The 20,356-nt window shown below is 39.0% G+C and overlaps 1 protein-coding gene across 1 annotated transcript; it reads left to right on the top strand.

Moving 5' to 3' along the window:
- Positions 1-2,286: 2,286 nt before the first annotated feature.
- On the top strand, positions 2,287-20,292 carry LOC116926668 (5-hydroxytryptamine receptor 1). The gene is made up of 8 exons (XM_032933601.2): positions 2,287-3,387; positions 10,367-10,502; positions 10,791-10,837; positions 13,645-13,773; positions 15,437-15,606; positions 15,777-16,067; positions 18,118-18,462; positions 18,552-20,292. Exons 1-8 carry the CDS (start codon positions 3,113-3,115, stop codon positions 19,190-19,192), a joined length of 2,034 nt encoding a protein of 677 aa, XP_032789492.2. The 5' UTR covers positions 2,287-3,112; the 3' UTR covers positions 19,193-20,292.
- Positions 20,293-20,356: the final 64 nt, after the last annotated feature.

The following is a 20,356-nucleotide window of genomic DNA, read 5'->3' as shown; positions in this document are numbered from 1 at the left end:
AACTGCGTGATTGCGTTCGCCAAACTTACATTGAAGGAGAGGAGATCGTTTGGCATTGATTTGTTCGCCACGTTATTCGTGGCTTTAATTTTTATTCTTTGATTATTATTATCTTTTTTTTTTTGACGGTCATGAAATTGCGGATCTCGTCGGAGACGGACGGAAGCCCCCCCCTGGATTGCGAGCGATTAGACCAACTGTATAGACAGAGTAAAGTGATACGGCTCTCCTATTTGTTTGAGACAGTTGGATTAGAGAAGGTCCTATACGTTGGCCTTTCTGCACATGTAGGCCAATGTGACAATTCAAAGTAAATAGAGGCCAATCAAACAGAATTATATCGTCACATCGTATGGGACCGGTCTATAATCAACGAGTTTAATTTTTTTAAAATTCCATTTCAAGTTGGTCCTCGCGAAAAGACGAGGAAAAACTGTTGAACGTTTCTGGTGAATTTGAAAGCAATTTCACTTTTTTGTTGTTGTGCAAAGTCATCGAGTTTTACGTGGCTAAATGGGGTGATACGCGTACGACACTTAACGAGTAGTCGTCCTTTTTCTTTTACGATTGAATTCATAGCCGATATTTTGGTTGACTTGTTGCGCATTTCTTACGTTGCAATTCTTATCGCTTCCTTATCAACAAAACAAACGCGCACACAGCACACACACAAGAAACGAATAATAAATAAACGTTTCCGCACAGTCACGACAGCGTTATATGTGTATAGTGTCCTCTCGTACCCAGACATTTTCTATAAGGACAGATGTTTAAAAGGCTTTTATTGTTGTTGTTATTAAAATTATTATTACACGCTTGAAAAGCTGCGGAAATTCTCTCGGCTATATTTAAAAATATTATTTAAATCGATAATATTCCGGCCATCTGGCGGCGAACGTCCATATGGTTATAAGAAATGATTGACAAACCATTTGATCAATGTCAATCAGCGACTGTGCAATCAATCTGATCGTCATTGAACATGTTGCCGCAGCAACTTCAACATATAGAATCACATTTTCATCAATGGGCGAACGTCTCTTTATTTGGAGCGATTGGTCTCGACACTAATTTTATGCTGATGTACGACAAGAATTTCTAACTAATGTACTCTAAAAGTCGACAAACAAAATTTAAATAAACAAGAACAAACATGAACGAAAAATGTGTGTTTATATAGGACCGATCATCGTATAACAAGAAAGAAAGTAGTACATAACGATTCTCGTGTTTTGACTAAAAGCTGATCACATTCCCCATCTTTTTTTTTTGGGGGGGGATAGGTTGAATGGCCTTTTTTTGGTTTTGTTTAGGCTTTGATACGCCAGTGTTGCTTCATCGAATGAAATCAAATAAAAAACATACTTGTTATGCTCATTTATTTACATGATTTATACATTTGGGATCGATGTACACAAAACAGTATAGAGTATAGGGGATATATAGATGGCGTCATCGATATCAATGCTCTCGTTAAATCAAATAGAAATAAAAATCATTCAAGAGCGGAAATGGAACGGGTTGCCGGAAGCAGGTTGCGATAATGATGTCGACCGGTCCAGTAGTTCATTATTCTCTGCCTAACGGGGAGGGCGATTCGACAATCCTACATAACAAGTCACGAATTTTTTAATGAATTCCTTTTTATTTTCTCTGTCATAAAAAAAAACCCAGAAAATAATAAAGACTGTTGCTATATACACGTCAAATCGAATCAATTGGGCACCCCATTGATGATAGACATCTGCTGTTACATCGCCATGGCAACGCTACGTAGCACAGACACACGACCTTTCATTTCACCGAATCAAATCAGTTCTATAACGTCTGTACTATATAGACATTCTATAATGCACAGCTAATTTTATTTTTCTCCCTTTGATTTGTGCTCTGCTTCTTTTCCGAGAAATCAATTAACACATCACCGCCATTACGAACGGTTTGTTTCCCTTTCAATTTCGCCAATTTGTTCTTTTTGCGGAGGTGGATTTAAAAGGAATCGACAATCCACGCGAGCGCCATCTTTTTAAATTATTTAATGAAAAAAAAAAATAAATAAAAGTGCAATTTATTGGACACTCGTAATATGGACAAAAGGGAGAGCTATGTAAACCCCCCCCGCTTTTCACCCATCAACCCACACACAGGAGGAGGGGGGCATGTGTGTGAACCACAAAATAGGGGAGAGAGAGAGAGAGAGGCGGTACCGGGACTTTTGGCTGGGACTTGGTGTGTGTGTGTGTGTGTGTGTGTGTGTAAGGGCATATAGGAAGCTGGTCGTCACGGAAATAAGTCCAGTCGGTGCACAGTCTCGCGTCAAAACACAACCGCACACGGACACACAAAAGAAAGAGAATCAACTTAGAAAAAAGAAGCCCAAAAGTTCGAGCTAAATTTTCAACCAAAAAAAACAACAAAAGATCAGCGAGTTTTGTTTGTTTTTGTTTTTTCACAAGTGGTGATCGAAAAAAATTGCACCGGTTGAAAGAAAACGAAGAACATTTTTTTTTCTTATTTTATTTTTATTTTTTTTTTTCGATTTAATTTGTTGGGAAATTAAAATTAGAATACAAAAAAACAACATTACAACAATGCAGACTCGATCGCCCGGTAGTGTCCCGCGTGTCGTGAACGACGTCATCAGTTTCCTGTTGACGTCCAACACTTTAACTCGTTTAATAGTCTAATTGCTATTTTTTATTTTATTTTTTCTGTCCAGGGGAAAGGGCTTTTATTTTTATTTAATTTTTTATTAGTAAAACAGTTTTAGAATTTACATTTTTTTCCCCCCTGTCTTTCTGTTTGACAAGGACGGATGTAACGGCTTTCAACACTCGTATGGTGATGGCTACCGGATAATTCTTTATTTTTATTTTTTTTTCATTTTTTTCATTTTTTCTATTCTCGTTCCAAACGAATTTGGAATTTTGTTTTTCACACATTATTAGCGAGGTTCAAATCAATCGAATTAAACGTAGGTAAAATCCGTCCTGTTTAGACCTATATACGACAAGCAGTTGGAGCTTTGATTTCTATAGTGCGTGTGCGTGTGTATCAAGTGCGTGTGTCTTTCAAAAGAGATTCGAGATCGTGCGTGGGTGAGATTTCAAAGATGGCGTTCAACTCGTCAATCGGGACGGTACAGGAGCAACAGTCGGTCATTGGAGATGCGGGACTCGTCAGCGCGGCCAACGGCGTGTTGACGGCGCCAAGCGAAACGACATCGCTGGCCGATGTGGTCGAATCCTCGGTGGAGAGCCTGTTCCAGTGGGCCACCGTTGCCGAGTCGTCCACCTTCGGCTTGATCTGGCTGATGGCCGTTATCGGAAACGGACTCATCACGTGCACTTTACTCCGGCGAGGTCTACTCACTCATCCGTCCAACAGGTTCATTATATATGCATTTTCTAATATTTCTGATGTGCTTCCTTTTCGAATAAGGCAAACATTGTTTTTTCTATATTTGGCATGATTAGAGGATTGTTTTATAGCGAAAGAAAGAGCGGAAGCGCAGCTGGATGAGAAAATTGGGAAACGGCTTAAAGCTAGAGAATAGATTACATGTTGGATTTGCTTCGTTTCTGATTGACGGATTAAATGAGGAGAATCAATTCTTGGGAGGATATCATCTTTATTTTTACAAGGTCTTTCTCAGAATTTCAAATAAGAAAGTACGTGACACCTAAGAGAGATGTTCGTGTACATTAGCCTTGAGATACAAAAAAAAAAAACAAATTTGAAACTCGCCTTGTGTTTCTATTTTGCTCCAAGGGCACTATGGGACACCGTGATCGCGTTGTGGGAAATAACGAGCCCCAGCAAATATTGATTTCGATAAAAAAATCTAAGAATTGAAGACGAAAGAGTTATTATTCATTTAGAATGATAATATACTTGTCGTATAACTACATAATGTGATGTTTCTATAGAGTTTAATCGTGTATATACTTGACGATCTCTCTGGAAACTGTATACGACCCCGGAAGAAGAGAACCTGATTACATAGCCGTCATTATCAATCGAGCAGAGTTCATTGATCTTGATCACATATAATAATTATTATTAATACTATAGACTGTATATATAACTTTTATTGTAGGACAGCAGCAGCGCTTTAGTGCGTCCTGCCAATTGACATTCGTTTTATGAGAGGCATCGTGTCTTTTCATTAGGAAGAAAGCAAATGATTCATTTATGATCCATTGCATTCGGCTATCGTCATCGCTATGTTCTCATATTATATTTAGGATATATATAAGGTATATATAAAAAACAGGGTCCGTTTGACAGATCCGTGTGTTTTGCTTTTGTTTTTTTAAGAAATTGGATGTTTGCGATGCGGCTGGTCAAAAAACGAGGCGGCTTTGCGACTGCCATATGCAAATTTTGAAAAGAGGGGATCCGTTTTTGAACACGTCCGTAACAGTTGATGCGCAAATAAATTGGCTTGTTGACTTTTGGCCAACTTGTTCTCCTGATCAGCGCGAAATTTCAGCATTTTCTGACAGCCATCAAATGAATTGAGGAAATCGTTCACAGCCGAAACATTTTGGCAACCATTCGGCTCTGAAATGAATTCTACAACAACCAGCTGCTGGTCTGACACGTATATAAAAGGAATGACACATCGCAGCGTTCATTAAAAAAAAAACAAAGATGGAAAATTCGATAGTGTATATATATCTATCTACCGAGAATAATAATCTTATGTAATAAACACACCCGCCGAAATTGCGAAATAGGATCGGCTGTGCAGTTATGCAACACACTGCCGGACAAGAATACAAAAAAACCGTTTGTTTTTTGTTTTTTTTTGTTTTTCCTAAATTTGAAGCCCGTCTGAAAAAGAAAAGCTTCCGAATTCCCAAGGACTCATTTGGCCCTTTTTTACTTGCGTCATTCGGGAAAGGGGAGGAGGAAGAAGAGAGGAATAGAGCACAAGCAAAATCACATTTTTCTTTGAATGAATTAATATTATTCAAGGATTCTCTGAAAATCATTGAAAAAAACAAAAAGAAAACTAAAAGGCCATTTTAGAAGACGGAAAAGAACGTATATGTACTCATGAAAAATGTATGTCTCTCAAACCATTTCAAATATAAAGAGGAGAAGAGTGTGAGGAATGAATCAAAACAAAATAAGAAGATGAGACGGATGGCCTAGCAATGTAGGCAAGATGGATGCACGGCTTGTTTACGCGTGTGGCCCACTGTGCTCTACATTCGAGAGGCCTCGTGATGCGAATAAAGGATACGTATAGGCCGATCGATTGCATCTCTCTGGTAAATGTATTTAACAATGCAGGCCAAATTAAAAAATATTCAAATCGATATACTTTGCTGCAATACGTTGTTGCGATCCGCCAATCACGACAGCCTTCAAGCGTTCCATCAAGAAAAAAAAACATTTTTTTTTTTTTGATCTTACACAGATTCAAATCACAAGTTTGGCTCTTGCCAGTACCTCGCCAATAGCGATTTGCATACGCGGAAATTTGGAATCTCGGCTCCTATATTTTGTCCTGTCGATTTTTGATTAGAAAATGCCGAAAAGGCCATCCCGCCCAGTCACGGACCCTTCGTCTATAATATTTTTCGCCCTTTTTCTTTTTTGCGCGGGTCTTTCAGTTCGTCCCTCTATCAAAAGTTCATTAGAGAGTTTCTTGCCTCTTTCTTCAACGCAATTCTCTTTACATTTTGATTTTGTCTTTCAAAATCCCAACCCAATAGAAGATTCGTGCGTGCAGTAGTATGTAGAAACATAGGGATATAATACATCGTCCATATAGTTGACACTGCAACTGTCGCTAACGGAGATACGACGATGATGAATTGATTCGAAAACGGAGCGAACGCAAACGGCTCTTTGGCTTTGTTAGACATAACATTTTTTGGCTGGACATTTATGGCGTTAAGGAATGTTAGATTCTTTTTTCCGTTCCTTATGTAAATTATATATGCAAAGAAAAAAAAAAATCAAATTGTTTTTGTCAATCAGAAAATGAGTTGACAGTCCAATTACGCATATACGGTAATGTGTATTCAATTGCTTGACGATGATGTCGCGGAATTTTTTTTTTATTTTTTGTCCCGAAATGCAAATGGAGGCGAAATCGTTCCAAAAGGCGACTGAAATGGAATTCCTTTCGAGTTTTTGATTGATTCGCACCCGCCATTTTTGAGATATGAGACGGTGCAAGATGAAAAAGGACACGAAACGTGCCGCTGATGTACATATACACCAATGCACAAAAAATGAGCTTCTAAAAATCAAAAGATTGAGCAGAAATATTTTGGCTGGATAGCGGAAGTTGTCCGGAAATAACGCGGACTTTCGTAGTCTATACTGCCCGGATTTCATTACACAACACGAAATATTTATAAATCCACCATTTGTTTTGTTCTTGCTGTGGTGTTTATATATGTTTCGCAGTGCTCTGTAGCCTACACCGGTGACCTTGTGTGCTGGGCAGCAGTTCTTTATTTTTTTCCGGTCTCTTCTTCTTTCTTTTTTTTCTTCCCCCATTTCTGTGGAATTGGACATTAGACAAGCGACACAACAAGATAATGCGTTTTTATCTTTTTAAAACACGAGTTTGTTATGTCTCTTCTCTTTCCCGTTTTCGTATACATATGTCGTCCCCTTTGATTGATTTATCTTGCGTGAATTTCTCCTTGTCATTTTAGTTTTCGGGAAAACTCTTTCTCGGTACATTTCGTTTGATTTCTGAACAACAACAAAAACAAAAAAACAAAAGAAAATCGTGCCGCGTTAAAAGACAACCAATTGACACGCTGAAAAGTCCAGACACAACAGACACGCGAAAGACAGCTGTTCTCCGCGTCCTTGAAATCGAAAGAGAGAGGTTATAGTTATATAACCTTCCACAAAGTAGCGCCAAAGTGAGGAAGTGTTTAGCGTGATTGTATATAGATATACAGAGGCTGGGAAATTTTCTTTTTTTTGTGTGTGTGGTTTGGCTAGAAATGTGAGAAACCAGGAAATCGATTGGAATTGATTGGAGGAAAAAAATGCCACATTTACATCAATTGATAAATGCTTTGAATTGCTATCCCAATTATATATACAGCCTTGATTGACATCCAATTTCAAAACAATGAAATAGAATTAAAGCTCCGTTTCGATGTATACAAAGCGAAGCGGATTCATAAACATAAAAGGTTAGGCAGGTGTCTCTCGTTGACACGTCTAATATGGAACAAGAATAAAGAAAGGCTTTTGCCTGAGTGAATAACAGGGCGGGGCGGAAGGAACTATCAATCGTGTGGGCTTATTATATAGCTCTCCGTCTTCCTTCTGTGTGCATTATTGTTGATCTCGACGTTCTTGACGTCTTAGCAGGAAATCAATCGTTCCGTGACTTTCAAGGTGAGTTAATTGAATGGGCGGTTAAGGGAGAACAACAACAACAAAAAAGGCCATTTGATTCCGATGTCGGTATTTATATCTACTATGTAGATATTGACATGTTTTCCAGTTTTGTTTTTTATTGAAAAAGAAAAATGATTTGCCCTTTTTCTTTTTTATATTTCATCAAGAGAAAAAAGAAAAAAAAACTTGACGACGAAAAGTTTTGATGATACAATCATTTCTTGTTTGGTGTTCCAGCACAGACAGGTCTCCCGTATCTCTTTTTAAGGTTTGAAAAATTGGAGTCTGTCCTTGGAAAAAGAAAAAAAAAAAATCCCTTCGTCTACATGATTGAATTCCATCCCCACCCAAAAAAAAACCCAAAAAAACTATGCGGCTGGAACACGACACTTTTTGTTTTTTAAATTCTTTTATCCCAATCAAAATTATATACAATATTTGCACAACCGATTAACCGCACTCTATTTTTGATGTCTTTTTTTTATTTATTTATTTTTAAATCATAACAAACCCCACCCAAAACTGTCGTGTTTCCCTTTCCCCTCATCGACCTCAACAAATTTAATTTGTGTTTCTATTTAATCATTTATATTATTAATCACGCCCCTGCTGATGGAAAAACAAAAAAGATCAATCCGGAAGGGGCAACACTTGATGAGCCTCTTTGAAAAAAAAATTATGTAATATATTATAAACCCCCTTAAAAAAATAGCCTTGAAAGCGTTTTAATAAGGTGGGGATAATTCGCGTGCGATAACAACACGGTCTGTCGATAACGGTGAATGGAAGATGGCTCTTCCATCACTCGGTGAGGCTCATCTGCATATAATGCGATATGCCCAACAGCCTCGCAGCGAACAGTGTCTCCTACTCGCTTCTTCGACACTCTAACGTCCATCGAATCGTGAAACAGCGAGTGACACGCGAACAAATTCACCCGAGTCGCGGTAGAAAATACAACAACATTTCCATAATATATTTTCCTGTTTTGTTTTTAATGTATAACGCACACGTGTGAGTATAGAGACCATAGATCTTTGCCTCGTTAAAATGAAACGACAGTCACCTTCACAAGTCACGTTTTTTTTTTGTTTTCTTTTTCATTTATGTATTCAAACGCTTTGGGTTTGGCTTTAGCCGTGTTTTGTTTGAACTTGAAACGTTCAACAAATGCCACAATAAAAACGACAACGCCCCCCCCCCCCATCAGTTTTGCATTAAAGAAGATTTTTTTTTTTTTTTTAAACAGATTTCGTTGTCTGGCTCTGTGATTATCAGTTACCGACATTGTGTCCGTTTCGTATGGCGTTGCTAAATTTCTTTTTGATTGTTGCGTTGAGTTCTCTCTCTTTCCTTTTTTTCTTTTTTTTTTTATATATGATGGATAATCTAAGACGCACGCCGCTGGAACAAGAAGAAAATGGCAGCGTTGCCCGCAACTCGTTTTCTTTTTCGTTCTACACGCAAATAAGGGCGATGTATATAAGGAAAAATCGTTAGACATTGATCAATGACGATCAGTATCGCATTTTCTTTTTCATATCGATATAGTGTGGACTGATGTCAATCTTTTTCATCGTCACACTTTGTTGTGTTTATTCCTTTTCCTATAAATACGAGGATAGAGAAAAATAAAATGGCAACGTCTTTTTTCTCGCGAGGTGGTCCACGTTTTTTTGCGGTTTCAATCAAGTTCCTTTTTGGCTGATGAGAACAACTAGTTTATTACACACGAGGCTTCATTTGACGATACGCTAGTCGTAAACAAACACATTGAAAAATGTATTTCAAACTTGGCGCCTGTTGTGCTGTGTTGTTCGATATTTATTTATTTATTTTATGTACACCTGAATTCCTCCTTCTCGTGATTTATGGTAGACGAAGTAAAAAAAAAAAAAAAAGGTTCAACAATAAAAAAGAATAAAAAAAAAAAATTAAAATATTAAGGAAGCCGGTAGCGAAATTCCAATAAAATGAGGTAAAACAGCCGACCACACACACACGGTTTCTTTTCATTATCGCTGCGGCAAGGCGATATATATATATATTATTATATACCGTCAATCAATACGATCGTATAACATTGACCTTATATGGTTATACACACGCCTGTAAATTTTATTTTTATTTTTTAAACTTGACCCCAGAGCGTTACAACATCCTGGGCAAATGTCTGTGGCACCTTCAATCATTTATCGGATGTGTCTTAAAATATATTACATAGTTAAATCCTTTTTAGAAAATTTTAGAAAATAAATCGCAGCATTTATATATTGAACGTAATGTATATAGGACTATATACTTTTATTTATTGTTTGAGAATGCAACAGAAATATTAAAAAAACAAAAACAAAAAAAAAAAGGTCCTCTACATACGCCAGCTGATGTTCACTTGGCTCCGGACTTGCCCGCGCCCTGGAGCTGGCCCGTTTTTTTTTCTTTCCCTCCTCTGTGCCACGTACATCCGAATGATGGATGGCGGGTCTAATAAGACGCGTCTAGATGATTTATATACAACGTCCATTTTTTTTTTTGTTTTTTTTTTTGTTCTTCGTTATACTTATTAGCTGGGCTCTTGCGTATAGTATTATTCTTATACGCAGCATACCTTTTGTTTGTTTTTTTTGTTTTTTTGGTCCTTTGAAAAGAAAAGAAAAAAAATGTTGAATTCTTTTTCATTTTGGGGGAAAAATAAATTCAGGGCCGTGACTGCAGAGCGTCTGATATTTATTCCAGGAATATATACGTGTGTGTGTGTGTGTATCTGGAGAATGTTTCATGCTCTCCTTTCGATGTGTGTATAGATATTTATTTTATTTTATTTTTTCTATTCGTGAATCCGATGCACAGCGCGTTGATTTTACTTAAAAAAGGCGGGAGATTTAAAAAAATAAGACAAAATCATTATTTATTCAAACTCTCTCCGTTATTATATTGACCCGTTTGTTGATTTCATTTCTTTTCCCCCTCACAGATTGGTGTTTAGCGTGACGCTGAGCAATTTGATCTTCTCGTTTTGTGTTTTCCCCTGCATCCTCGTCTCTTCGATCAAACAACAGTGGATTTTTGGCTCCATTTGGTGCTACATCAACGCCTTTTTCACCATTTTGGTAAGGTTCTATACACACATCTGCCATAGCCCCTCTGTAATCACAACCGTATACAACCAACTGGATATAATACGTATACGTAGTTTGAATTATTATTATCGCTATTATTGTTATTAGATATATGATACGCGTCCACTGGGCGGTTTTTGAAAGATAAAAAAAAAAGGTTTTTTAAATTTTATTCTTATATGATTCATTGGTCCAGACGTCCATGTTTAAAAAAAAAATATCTTTTAGCTCAAAGGCATTTCTAAATTTTTTGTTTCAAAACAATTTTGATTGATTTAGGTAACAGTGGCCAGTTCAGCAACTCTCGCAGCCATTGCTCTCGATCGGTGAGTTGTTTCGTCATTCCTCTTGAATTGTGTGTGTGTGGCTTTCAAAAGCCAGATGTAAAATAATTGCGGATAGTTCATGTCGTAAAACTATATACAAAGTAGTAGTAGTAAAAATAAAATCATTCCGCAATTGGATATATCATAAGAGTTTGGGAATCAGCGTGATCCGCGTTGGATAGCACATGGCATCATAAAAACATGAAATCTGAGGGAAGTACGCGGCCATTCTAATGTTGCGCAATCTAACGATGACCGCTGACTCATTTTAATCTTTTCTTTTGGGGCGAATTCAAGACAAAAGAAATTCTTTTTGACGATGTACGACAAAACACTTGATAAATGGAGCTATGAAATTTGCATGTTAAAAGGAAGGACAACGGTCCACCGATCGGCACACACATTTCTCCAACTGTCAATTCGACAGTCTGAATTGGGACGTGTCTCGTCGATTGTTTTTTTTTAAATATTTTAAATCAATAAAAATATAGAAGAAACGAAACCGTTCAATGCGCCTTTAGTTGTTCTATACACGTATAAATCTGATTGCAGGTTATATACACAATCATCCCAGTTGATATAGATCCTTTTGTCTTCTCCAACTAATTACACCGTAAAGCTGTGCACTCACGCCGTGCGGGATCGTCTTAAACCTCCAAAGTGCGCACACATTGCGTCCCACAACTCCCAGCTGTTCAGTATATAATTTTCCTTCGTCCAAAATTTCATTGTTCCATTATATACAGGTCGAGAGTCCAGGGCTTTTAGGGCAATCAAGTGAGAGCTTTTAACTGTATATACAGATGAGGACCCTATTATTAGATACACTAAAATTTCAATTACGTGATGAAGTGGGGGTCTCTATTGTGTGACGTGCGTAGACCTTGAACAAGGTTATTATGCCGATCAATTCCACCACTCACGACTGGCTGTGCACCGATGACGCAATTTACAAGTCGACAGCAGGCAATTAGTTTAATCGTTTGCCACTTGTTTGAAATCTCGTCGCTGAAAAAAGAAAAGAAAAGGTTTAAACGAAACATTCCTGGTATACACACGTATACATCGTTGAGACTCGCACAATCTGACAGCAGTTTTGAAATTCTTCCAGCTGCCCCGGCGCTATAATACGTCGGGATAATATAGGAAAGATTCTCTCAAGAGAAACGCTCATTCATATTCAACAGTTTCCCAACATCAAAACCATTAGGAAAAGGTGGAGGGGTCACCGTCACACTGCACATACCACTCATGAATAAATCAGAAAACCAATATGGTCCCTCTCTTTTTTTTTTTTTTTAATAATTTCGTGAAGGGGCTCGTGTCTCTGACCGACCGATATAGAAAATTATAAAAAAAAAAAAAAACAAGTTACGCAGCACAAACTTAAAAAGGAGATATATAAAAAATGCGACGACATATATAGAGGGTTTGGGCGCCCATTAAATTGCGTTTTCGAAGACGACTTTTGATCAAAAGAGGGGACACGCCCTTTTTTTGTGAAATATAAGAAAGAAAGATATTATAAGTTGGCCCAAATGGCAAGTTTTTTCTTGGTGATAAATCATTTGTATAGTATATAGTCGACGGCTGCTGATTATGGCCAACGTATTGGACGTGGTCCAGTTGCTGGGATGTCCACCAATCTCGACGTGTATATAAACATCCATTTATACTAAAGCGCTATGTAGAAATTTGATAGGGTGACCTTTTTCAATTTGTTTTCGTTTATGCACGGCCTTTTCATTTATTTTTTAAAAATTGAAATGAAACAATTTGATTTCGCTTTGAAACTTTCACAAATTTATTGAACGGACGATTGAGACTATCGTATAGATTTTAGCAGCCGGTTTCGAAAACAAAACTAAAAATTGATGGCGGCGCCGACGCTTTTAGTTTATTGGCCATTTCTAGTCACGTCGTCCGTTGTCAGAAAAATCAGATGCCAAGACAGAAAAAAACAAACTCGGGAACTCGGTCCAAATGATAAAAAAAAAGGACGACGTGTTAACGAGTAAACGGGTTGAATCGACCACACTTTGATACGCGTCAGGTTCATCCCTTCGTGATTTAAACAGTTCACCTAATTCAAAAAATTAAATCTGTTTTGAAAAAAGCAAGAGACATTTCTCATGTGTCCCCCCCCCCCCAAACTAAAGAATGCGCGCACGGTATATTTAAATACATATAGTAAATACAAGCGAACACGAGGCTAAGAATAGGATCATCTATATACACAGCCCCAGACTATAGAGAAACAAGCAGCTCACCAACAAAGTTCACAAAGTTGGCCGATAGCGCGTGAAAATCACGGCAAGGTCGTGCGTCTTCTGCTGCGGGACACGACCTTCAGTTGTTTTTTTTTTTTTCTTTCCCTGATTTATTAATTATGTGTATGCAGACAGTAGCCGCAGAAGAAACGGACCTCACCTGACGTTCAACCGCCCATGTCTTGTTTCCTTTTTTTTTTAGGGTTTTCTTTCTTTTCGTGGAATTTATTATTAATGACGTTGCGGGCAAAATATTACAGACTCAACTAGTGTAGTTAGATAAAAAGATCGATTGGATATCCATAGACGGTCACGCGGTAGAGGTAAAGAATATTTTCATCACCTAATATGGTCATCAGCTGGGATATTAAAAGAGGATAAAGACGATGGAAAAGGTCCCAATGAATAGGCGGCCGTCATTGATTTTTTTATTTTATTTCGACAGCCATTGTGAAGGCGAAAACGCGCTATAGAAAATAGGAAGACAGGTCCATCAAAATGTTTCGAGATTTGATTGATTTTTCTTTTCCTTTCTAGATATTTCGCAATCGTTCGGCCGATGCAGTACTCCCGAAAAATGACGCGCAATCGGGCCAACGGACTTCTCATCTTCGCTTGGTGTTTGGGACTGGTCTGCGCTCTGCCGCCCTTGTTCGGATGGTCGACGTATGTATTCCTATATTGATGTCCATTTCTGGGCAGGGGGGAAATGAAATCGATGTTATTTATTGAGATAACCGATAAATATCGACTCGTGTTGTCGATATGGCAACATTGTGAAATGGCCTCTGCCAGCATATCAGACGCAAGACATTTGGTATTAAACATTCTTTCGTCGGCAATGCCGTGTGACCTTCGTCCTTTCAATTTGAAGACTATCTATTGTAAATGTAACACGTATAGCCAGAAAGGCCATTCGTCTCTCTATCGTTTGTATACGTATATATAAGGCCGCCTTTTCTTTTTGTATAGAGAAACAAAACAGCACCTGCCATTTTGTTTTTCTCCCACTTAAAAATAGACTTTCAATTGATTTCGTTCTCTTCTTCAAGATGGCTGTTCATTAGATTTTAGCTAGAGGCGCCTTATTCGTTATATATATAGATCCGCAACAGAACAATGAATCAATTCATCAAAGGCAATTGCGCTAAATTTCTTAACCCCCCCTGTAAATTAGCCATTTCTTCCTACATCTTGAATATAAATTGAAATTTAAAAAAAAAAAGATGAAACAGTTCGAAAAGGTTTTCTCCGTTAGCCGAGCCTTTTATGAACAAGTGCGCAGCATAAAAATAAATAAATAAATAAATAAAAAAAAAGGGACATGACCCCAAAAAAAAAAAAATTTTTTTGTTTAATTCTTTCTCTTTGGCTGGTTTCTTGTTGCGCATTTCGACTGGCGAAATAACTTGAACGTGAGTGGCGCCTTCGCAGGTGTCTGAACGATAAGCGCCCCATCTTATGTATATAGAGACGCACTTGTTATACATTTAATGAGCCATCTATTTTTTTGTTTTTAACGTCGTCATATTCTTCAGCTGTTGTGTTTGTTTTTAATGAAAGAGCCGAAGAACAAAAGAGCGTTTTTCTTTCAAGATTTTTTAAAGCAAGTTGTTTACAATCGTTAACAGAACTATAGAGAGAAAGGCATCTGCGATGAGACCAAAACGCGATGTTTAATGGACGGACGAAAAAAGAAAAATGGCTAAATGGATGGCTGCACTGTGTGGCTATTTTCGTGTCTTATTTTCCTTTCTACGATGGAGATATTTCGCTTAATTATGGCCCTTGTTTTTTTTAAGTGGGCAGGCTGTTAAAGTCGAATCTTATTGTTGTCTATACTCCAGGAAAAAATTCTTAAAATGTGAACGTTCATTTTTGCGAGAACTGTATAGAAGACTTAAAATTATTTGCTGAACTCATTTAGGATTCAACAGTTGTCTGCATATAATGTTGAAAGTTTAATTTTTTTTTTGTTTCGTTTGGATACTCAAAGATTTTGTACTCAGGGACCTGTGGGTCGAGTAATTTGAATAGAGGGCGCAAGATATTTTGGCACACATGTAATCATCTATTTCTTTTTTTCCAATGCATGATGTAATCCCGTCTGACGTGATATACGCTTGGCAAGTCGCTGATGTAGGTCTAGGGCTTTTGTCAGTATATTCCTTTTCACACGTTCTAATCAAAATTTCGAAATTCCCGCGTGATAATTGGACGGACACGCTCCCGTTGGCTACGACCCATTTTTTTTTTTTTAATATGATTTCTTTCTGGATAAAATGAATCTCAATAATGAGTCACGTTTCATCTAAAAATAAATCAACAGGTACGACTACGAAGAGTCACATCGCGCTTGTTTTTTGGGCTGGACGTCTTCGCTGTCCTATTCGGCCGTCCTGTTGATCATCACGTTCTGTTTCCCGCTCGTCTCCATGCTAGTTTTCTATTACGCCATTCTTCAAGTGGCTCGCACCAAATGCAAACGAATCAATTTCGGTAAGACCCAAAAAAAAAACAAATCGACTTAGTGAATTCAAATGTTTGCTGCTGTCGTTTCGTTTCATTTGTTTTCACCTGTGCCAGTCCAGCAGCAGCTGAATATAACAAGAATAAAAACAAAAGATTTTGATCGATGGATGTCTGATTGATTGGCCATTGCGTAATAGGGACAATGTCGGAGCCACCGATGACTCCGCTGGAACGGATCCAAACTTTGGCGGCTGCTGGTAATCCGCCACCGACTCCGCCGCCCGGTTGCAGTGCGGAGCTGGCCAACATACTGGGCGAACTGGGTCGCGTGGCCATGTCCGATTCGCAGACGAGCATAGGTGGCGGTCACAACAACAACAATGTCAACCGGTCGCTGCGACGCAATCGTTTCAGCTTCAACGGTCGCAAACCGTCCTTCTCCTGGCTGTCCAGCACATCATCCATCAATTCTACCGCTCCCGTCAAAGGTGATTCATTTCTCCCCTTCCTCGTTTTTTTTTATTTTGGATTTTATTTTTTTGGTTCGCCTTCTCGTGACCAGCAAGACAAACCTCCTGTCCAACTTTTTCTTTCTTTTTTTTTTCCCTCAATTTTCTTGTCTTTCCATCATTATGGCATCATAAGAAAAGAAAATGGATGCCAAATAGCTGCAGGGGGAGTTGGGATTTTTCTTTTCACTTTCGGTCGTGATTCATCGACCAACGGGACGTTTCAACTTGTTGTGCGTTTTTCAATAGTCTTTTTTTTTGTTTTGTTTTGTTTTATCAGCTGGGATGGCTGAATTTTTGTGTAGCACAAAATCGAGAAAGACAAGGGAAAGAGAGTGAAATGTGTATACAGAAGTGGGGAGGAAGAAAGGGAGGACAAAATAAATGGGGACAAACGTAATAAGAGGAACATAAGCTACCACACGTGTGGATGGATAATATAGCGAACGAATGGGCCATAGATAAATAATAATAAAAAATGGGGGGGGGGAATTCTGCGTGAGCGGAGCTCGTGATTTGTATCAGCGAGTTCCCTTTTTCTTCTTCCTTTCTGCACATATTAGATATCTGATAGTCAGCTGTTGTCTCTTTCAATCTTTGTTCTGTGGCGACGAACGCGTTCACAATCCCGAGAAGGATAACATACAATCCGACCGTCCCCGCTGTAAGACGAGCAACATGAAGAAATCTTGTCTTTGTAATAGCCAAAGATCCGGTTGCATCAGAAAAAAAAAAAGCTTTTTTCGGCTATATGGACACACAAACGAATCCTGTCCTTAATTCCGGTTACAACACAGTCTGCCTAAATCTGTTTAATACGATTCCGGCCTTCCTTTGCGGACGAAAATTGGCGGATGTCGGCCGATCAATGTATAGCGGTGTCAGCCATCAAATGTCCCCCCCTCCCCGGTGCAAGTAAAGGAGGTCGTGTCATGCTGTTGCCCTCTGTAATATATGGGCAGAGAGGTCGTGATTGTAATAAAATCAGTCGCGTTGCCTAGGCAACGTCTCATGTTAGCCGATCGGGGATCAATAATGTCATGCACCCAAACAGCTGATTTTTCTTTTATTCCTATATATACGTTGCTGCAAAGTCTTTATCATAGCCTTGCTATAAGTGAATCGCAAATTCTATATAGCATCAGCTGAATGTAAAAGCTGAGAGATATTGATTGACATCACAACGCTGGCCAAACAAAAATAGGCTGGACCTTTGGCATGATACTCCCTGATAATCGATATTATATAAGATCCGCCTTGCAATTCTATCGATAAATCTCCGCCCATGTAACTTCCCCCCCTCTTTTTTTTTTTCGCACTGAAATTAAAAATAGCAATGTTTAGATATAACCCCCTCGCACTGGGCGATCTCGTCCAGGACATTGGCTATATAGAGAGAGAGAGAGAGACAGTTTATGTGTACATCTATACACGAAGAAAGTAAATAGCTCTCCGGATTGGATGCGAGGCGTTGTCTGCATTTCAGATTAAGGAAGAAGCCCTTTAGAAGAGCTTTTCTTTTTCAATATCGTCTTGACGACTTTAGACATCAAATGGTTGGCTGAGTCAAGACGGCCCTGAATAATGTGCTGTTTTGAAAGTGTATGGCAAAGCAAAAGAGAGAAAGAGAGAAAAGAAAAAAAAAAATCATTAACTTTTATATGCAGTACACACACACACACAGAGAGAGAGAGTTCAAGCTATAAAAATCTCCGGCGGAGTGTGTGTATAGATCTATACTCTCGTGTGCGTGTCGTGTTGTTGCTACCGCGGGAATCAAAAAGAGGTTTCGGCTGTCTGTGTTTATCCTTTTTTGGGGGGGGCGGGTGTCATGGCAACCAGAGGCCAACACAGTTGTGTGTGGCTATATATTCTCCAGGATGTGAGATTGAAAAACAAATAACTAATAGCATAATGTAAAAAAATGCTTGTAATGTTTTGAAAAAAATGAGACATTTAAAAACAAATTGAAACAAGAAAGGGGTAGGGGGGCAAGTCATCGTTGATTAACATCCGGTTTACCGTGCAGGAATGCGGACCATTTTTCTAGTGTTGGCTGCTTTTCTATTGACGTGGATCCCGATGTTAGTACTGGCTTTACTGGAAATGATCGGCTATTGGGGCGGACTGGGTAGCTGGACGCCACCTCATTGGCTGTACGTTTTCGCCATGTGGTCCATGTGCGCTGGAAGTGTCACCTACCCGATCCTCTACGGCATTTACAACCGGGCAATTCGTAAAGAATTGCGGATCTGCCTCAGCTGCAGCGGCGGTTTGAACACCAAGAAATGGCGCAACGTCAATCATTTTTATCATCACGGAGGAAGCAGCGGAGCCGGCCAGAGACGAGGATCCAAATGGTCCAATTACTCAGGTCCGTTTGCATGGCAAAACCTCTTTCTTTGACGCTGAAATAGGATACACATTTCAGTTGATCGCTTCTCTTTCGACACAACCAAATAGAATACGCAGCTCTTCGACCAAGAGAAACATCAGCGGCTGCAACGGCGGCCGTTTCGGCGGCCGTAGCGGCTGCAGCAGCGGCCAGTACTGCCCAGCAAGGACTGACCGAATCACTGACGGCCCTGCAGGCTGGCATGAGCGACATCAAATCGATTCGCGTCCGCAAATCGAGTCAGGATTCCGGAGCTGTGATACCCAGCGACGATGAAGACGGTACTGGACATCCGAGGAGTTCCAGTCACGCTTCGGGGCATTCCAGCAGTCAAAGCCATCACAGAGTGGAGCACAAATTACTGGCGTCTAATGCGCAACAAGCCGTGCCGTCCACAGCCGCTGCGGCCGTCGCCACCTGGAGGGCTTTCAATCGACCCCGCATGGCCCTGGCCGTTTTAGCTGTTTCGCTCCAGCACATAGCCGCCCACTCGGATCATCTTCAATATCACCAACATCGGCAACAGCAGGAAATCGACGCTAAAACGAATGGCGCAGTGATGCGTCCTGCAGAAGAAGATGAACAGAAGCAGCCGGAAGAAGCGGAGCAACAGGTAGAAATCCCATTAGCACCGGCCGTGCCGGTGCTCCTAGCAGCCGATGATATCCGGACGTCGAGTTTAGACGAAGGCATCGAGCCGGATCGTTGAAAAGACAAAACAAGAAACACATTTGTTTATGTGTGTGTTCAAAGTACAATGATGCAAGTACTTCATTTACATATTGATGTTTGGTCTTATTGTTATATCAAAAGCCATTCGACACGGATGGCAAAAACAAACAAAAAAGACGCTCACACATCCGAATCCTTGCCATATGCCATTCCCCCTTTTTTTCTTTTCGTCAGAGTGTGTGTGTTTATTAATTTGTCACAGCGCCAATAGTTTTTTTTTTTTTTGAAATTGGGAATTGTATATTGTAATTTCTTCATTCTCCCCCATGTATTATGTGTGAATGAATGGATATACCGTATATATATATCATTCATGTGTTTTATGATGAATCAAACGTCGGAATAATCAGCCCCTCCCCTCCAAAAAAACAAAACAATCGTTCATTACCGCCCATTTTTCTCACGCTGGATGAAGTCGGGAATTGATAAACGATAACGGCGGACTTATAAAAAAACAAACAAAACAAACACAAACATATAAAACAAAGCTATACAATTTTTGTTTTTAATATCCCTTCGTGAACTGAGAAACTAGTCAAGCTCGATGCTTTTGACTTATTTTTATACGTGGATTTTTTAAAAGAAATCAATGTTCAAAAATGAAACCCCCTCCCCTCCTGTTTTTTTAATTAAAAAAAAAAAGGAGAAGAAGTTAGTTGGGTGATACATGCGTTGTTCTCCTTTATATTCCCTCCCATCATCGTTTGTTAGACACACGAAACACGACGTTCTTTAAAAAAATAATAAATAATCCTATCTCCATCACGTTTACAAAACCATTACAACAAGAACAAATTTTTTTTAAACAAAAATCAATCACGATCTATGTATGAATACGTAATCCCCCCCCTTTTGTAATGGGAACGGACCTGAAAAAAGATAATACAAATTTTGGCTGGGCTCACCTTTCCTTATAGCGTGTCGTGTTTTGTTGGTTTGAATTATTTTCTAGGTATTGTCATTTCACGCTATTATCCCACCCCCCCAAAAGGGTAAATAGTCCGATATCACGATATCAGCTGAAGACGGAGAAGAAGGAAAAAAAATTATGTAAATACACGAGAAACGAGTTGTCAATGGCAGAGTTCAATTAAATGTCGTGCACATCAAAGAGTTTTAGAATGAAGAAGAAAAGAGAATC

The sequence above is a fragment of the Daphnia magna genome, linkage group LG1 (assembly GCF_020631705.1).
Source record: "Daphnia magna isolate NIES linkage group LG1, ASM2063170v1.1, whole genome shotgun sequence".
Classification (NCBI taxonomy): domain Eukaryota; kingdom Metazoa; phylum Arthropoda; class Branchiopoda; order Diplostraca; family Daphniidae; genus Daphnia; species Daphnia magna.
This window is presented reverse-complemented; position numbering and strand designations above follow the sequence as displayed.

Excerpts from the sequence above, each read along its gene's own strand:
- LOC116926668 (XM_032933601.2), top strand. The coding sequence starts at position 3,113 with ATGGCGTTCAACTCGTCAATCGGGACGGTACAGGAGCAACAGTCGGTC. Across the intron at positions 15,607-15,776 it reads ATGCAAACGAATCAATTTCG|GGACAATGTCGGAGCCACCG; the intron begins GTAAGACCCAAA and ends ATTGCGTAATAG. Across the intron at positions 16,068-18,117 it reads TTCTACCGCTCCCGTCAAAG|GAATGCGGACCATTTTTCTA; the intron begins GTGATTCATTTC and ends TTTACCGTGCAG.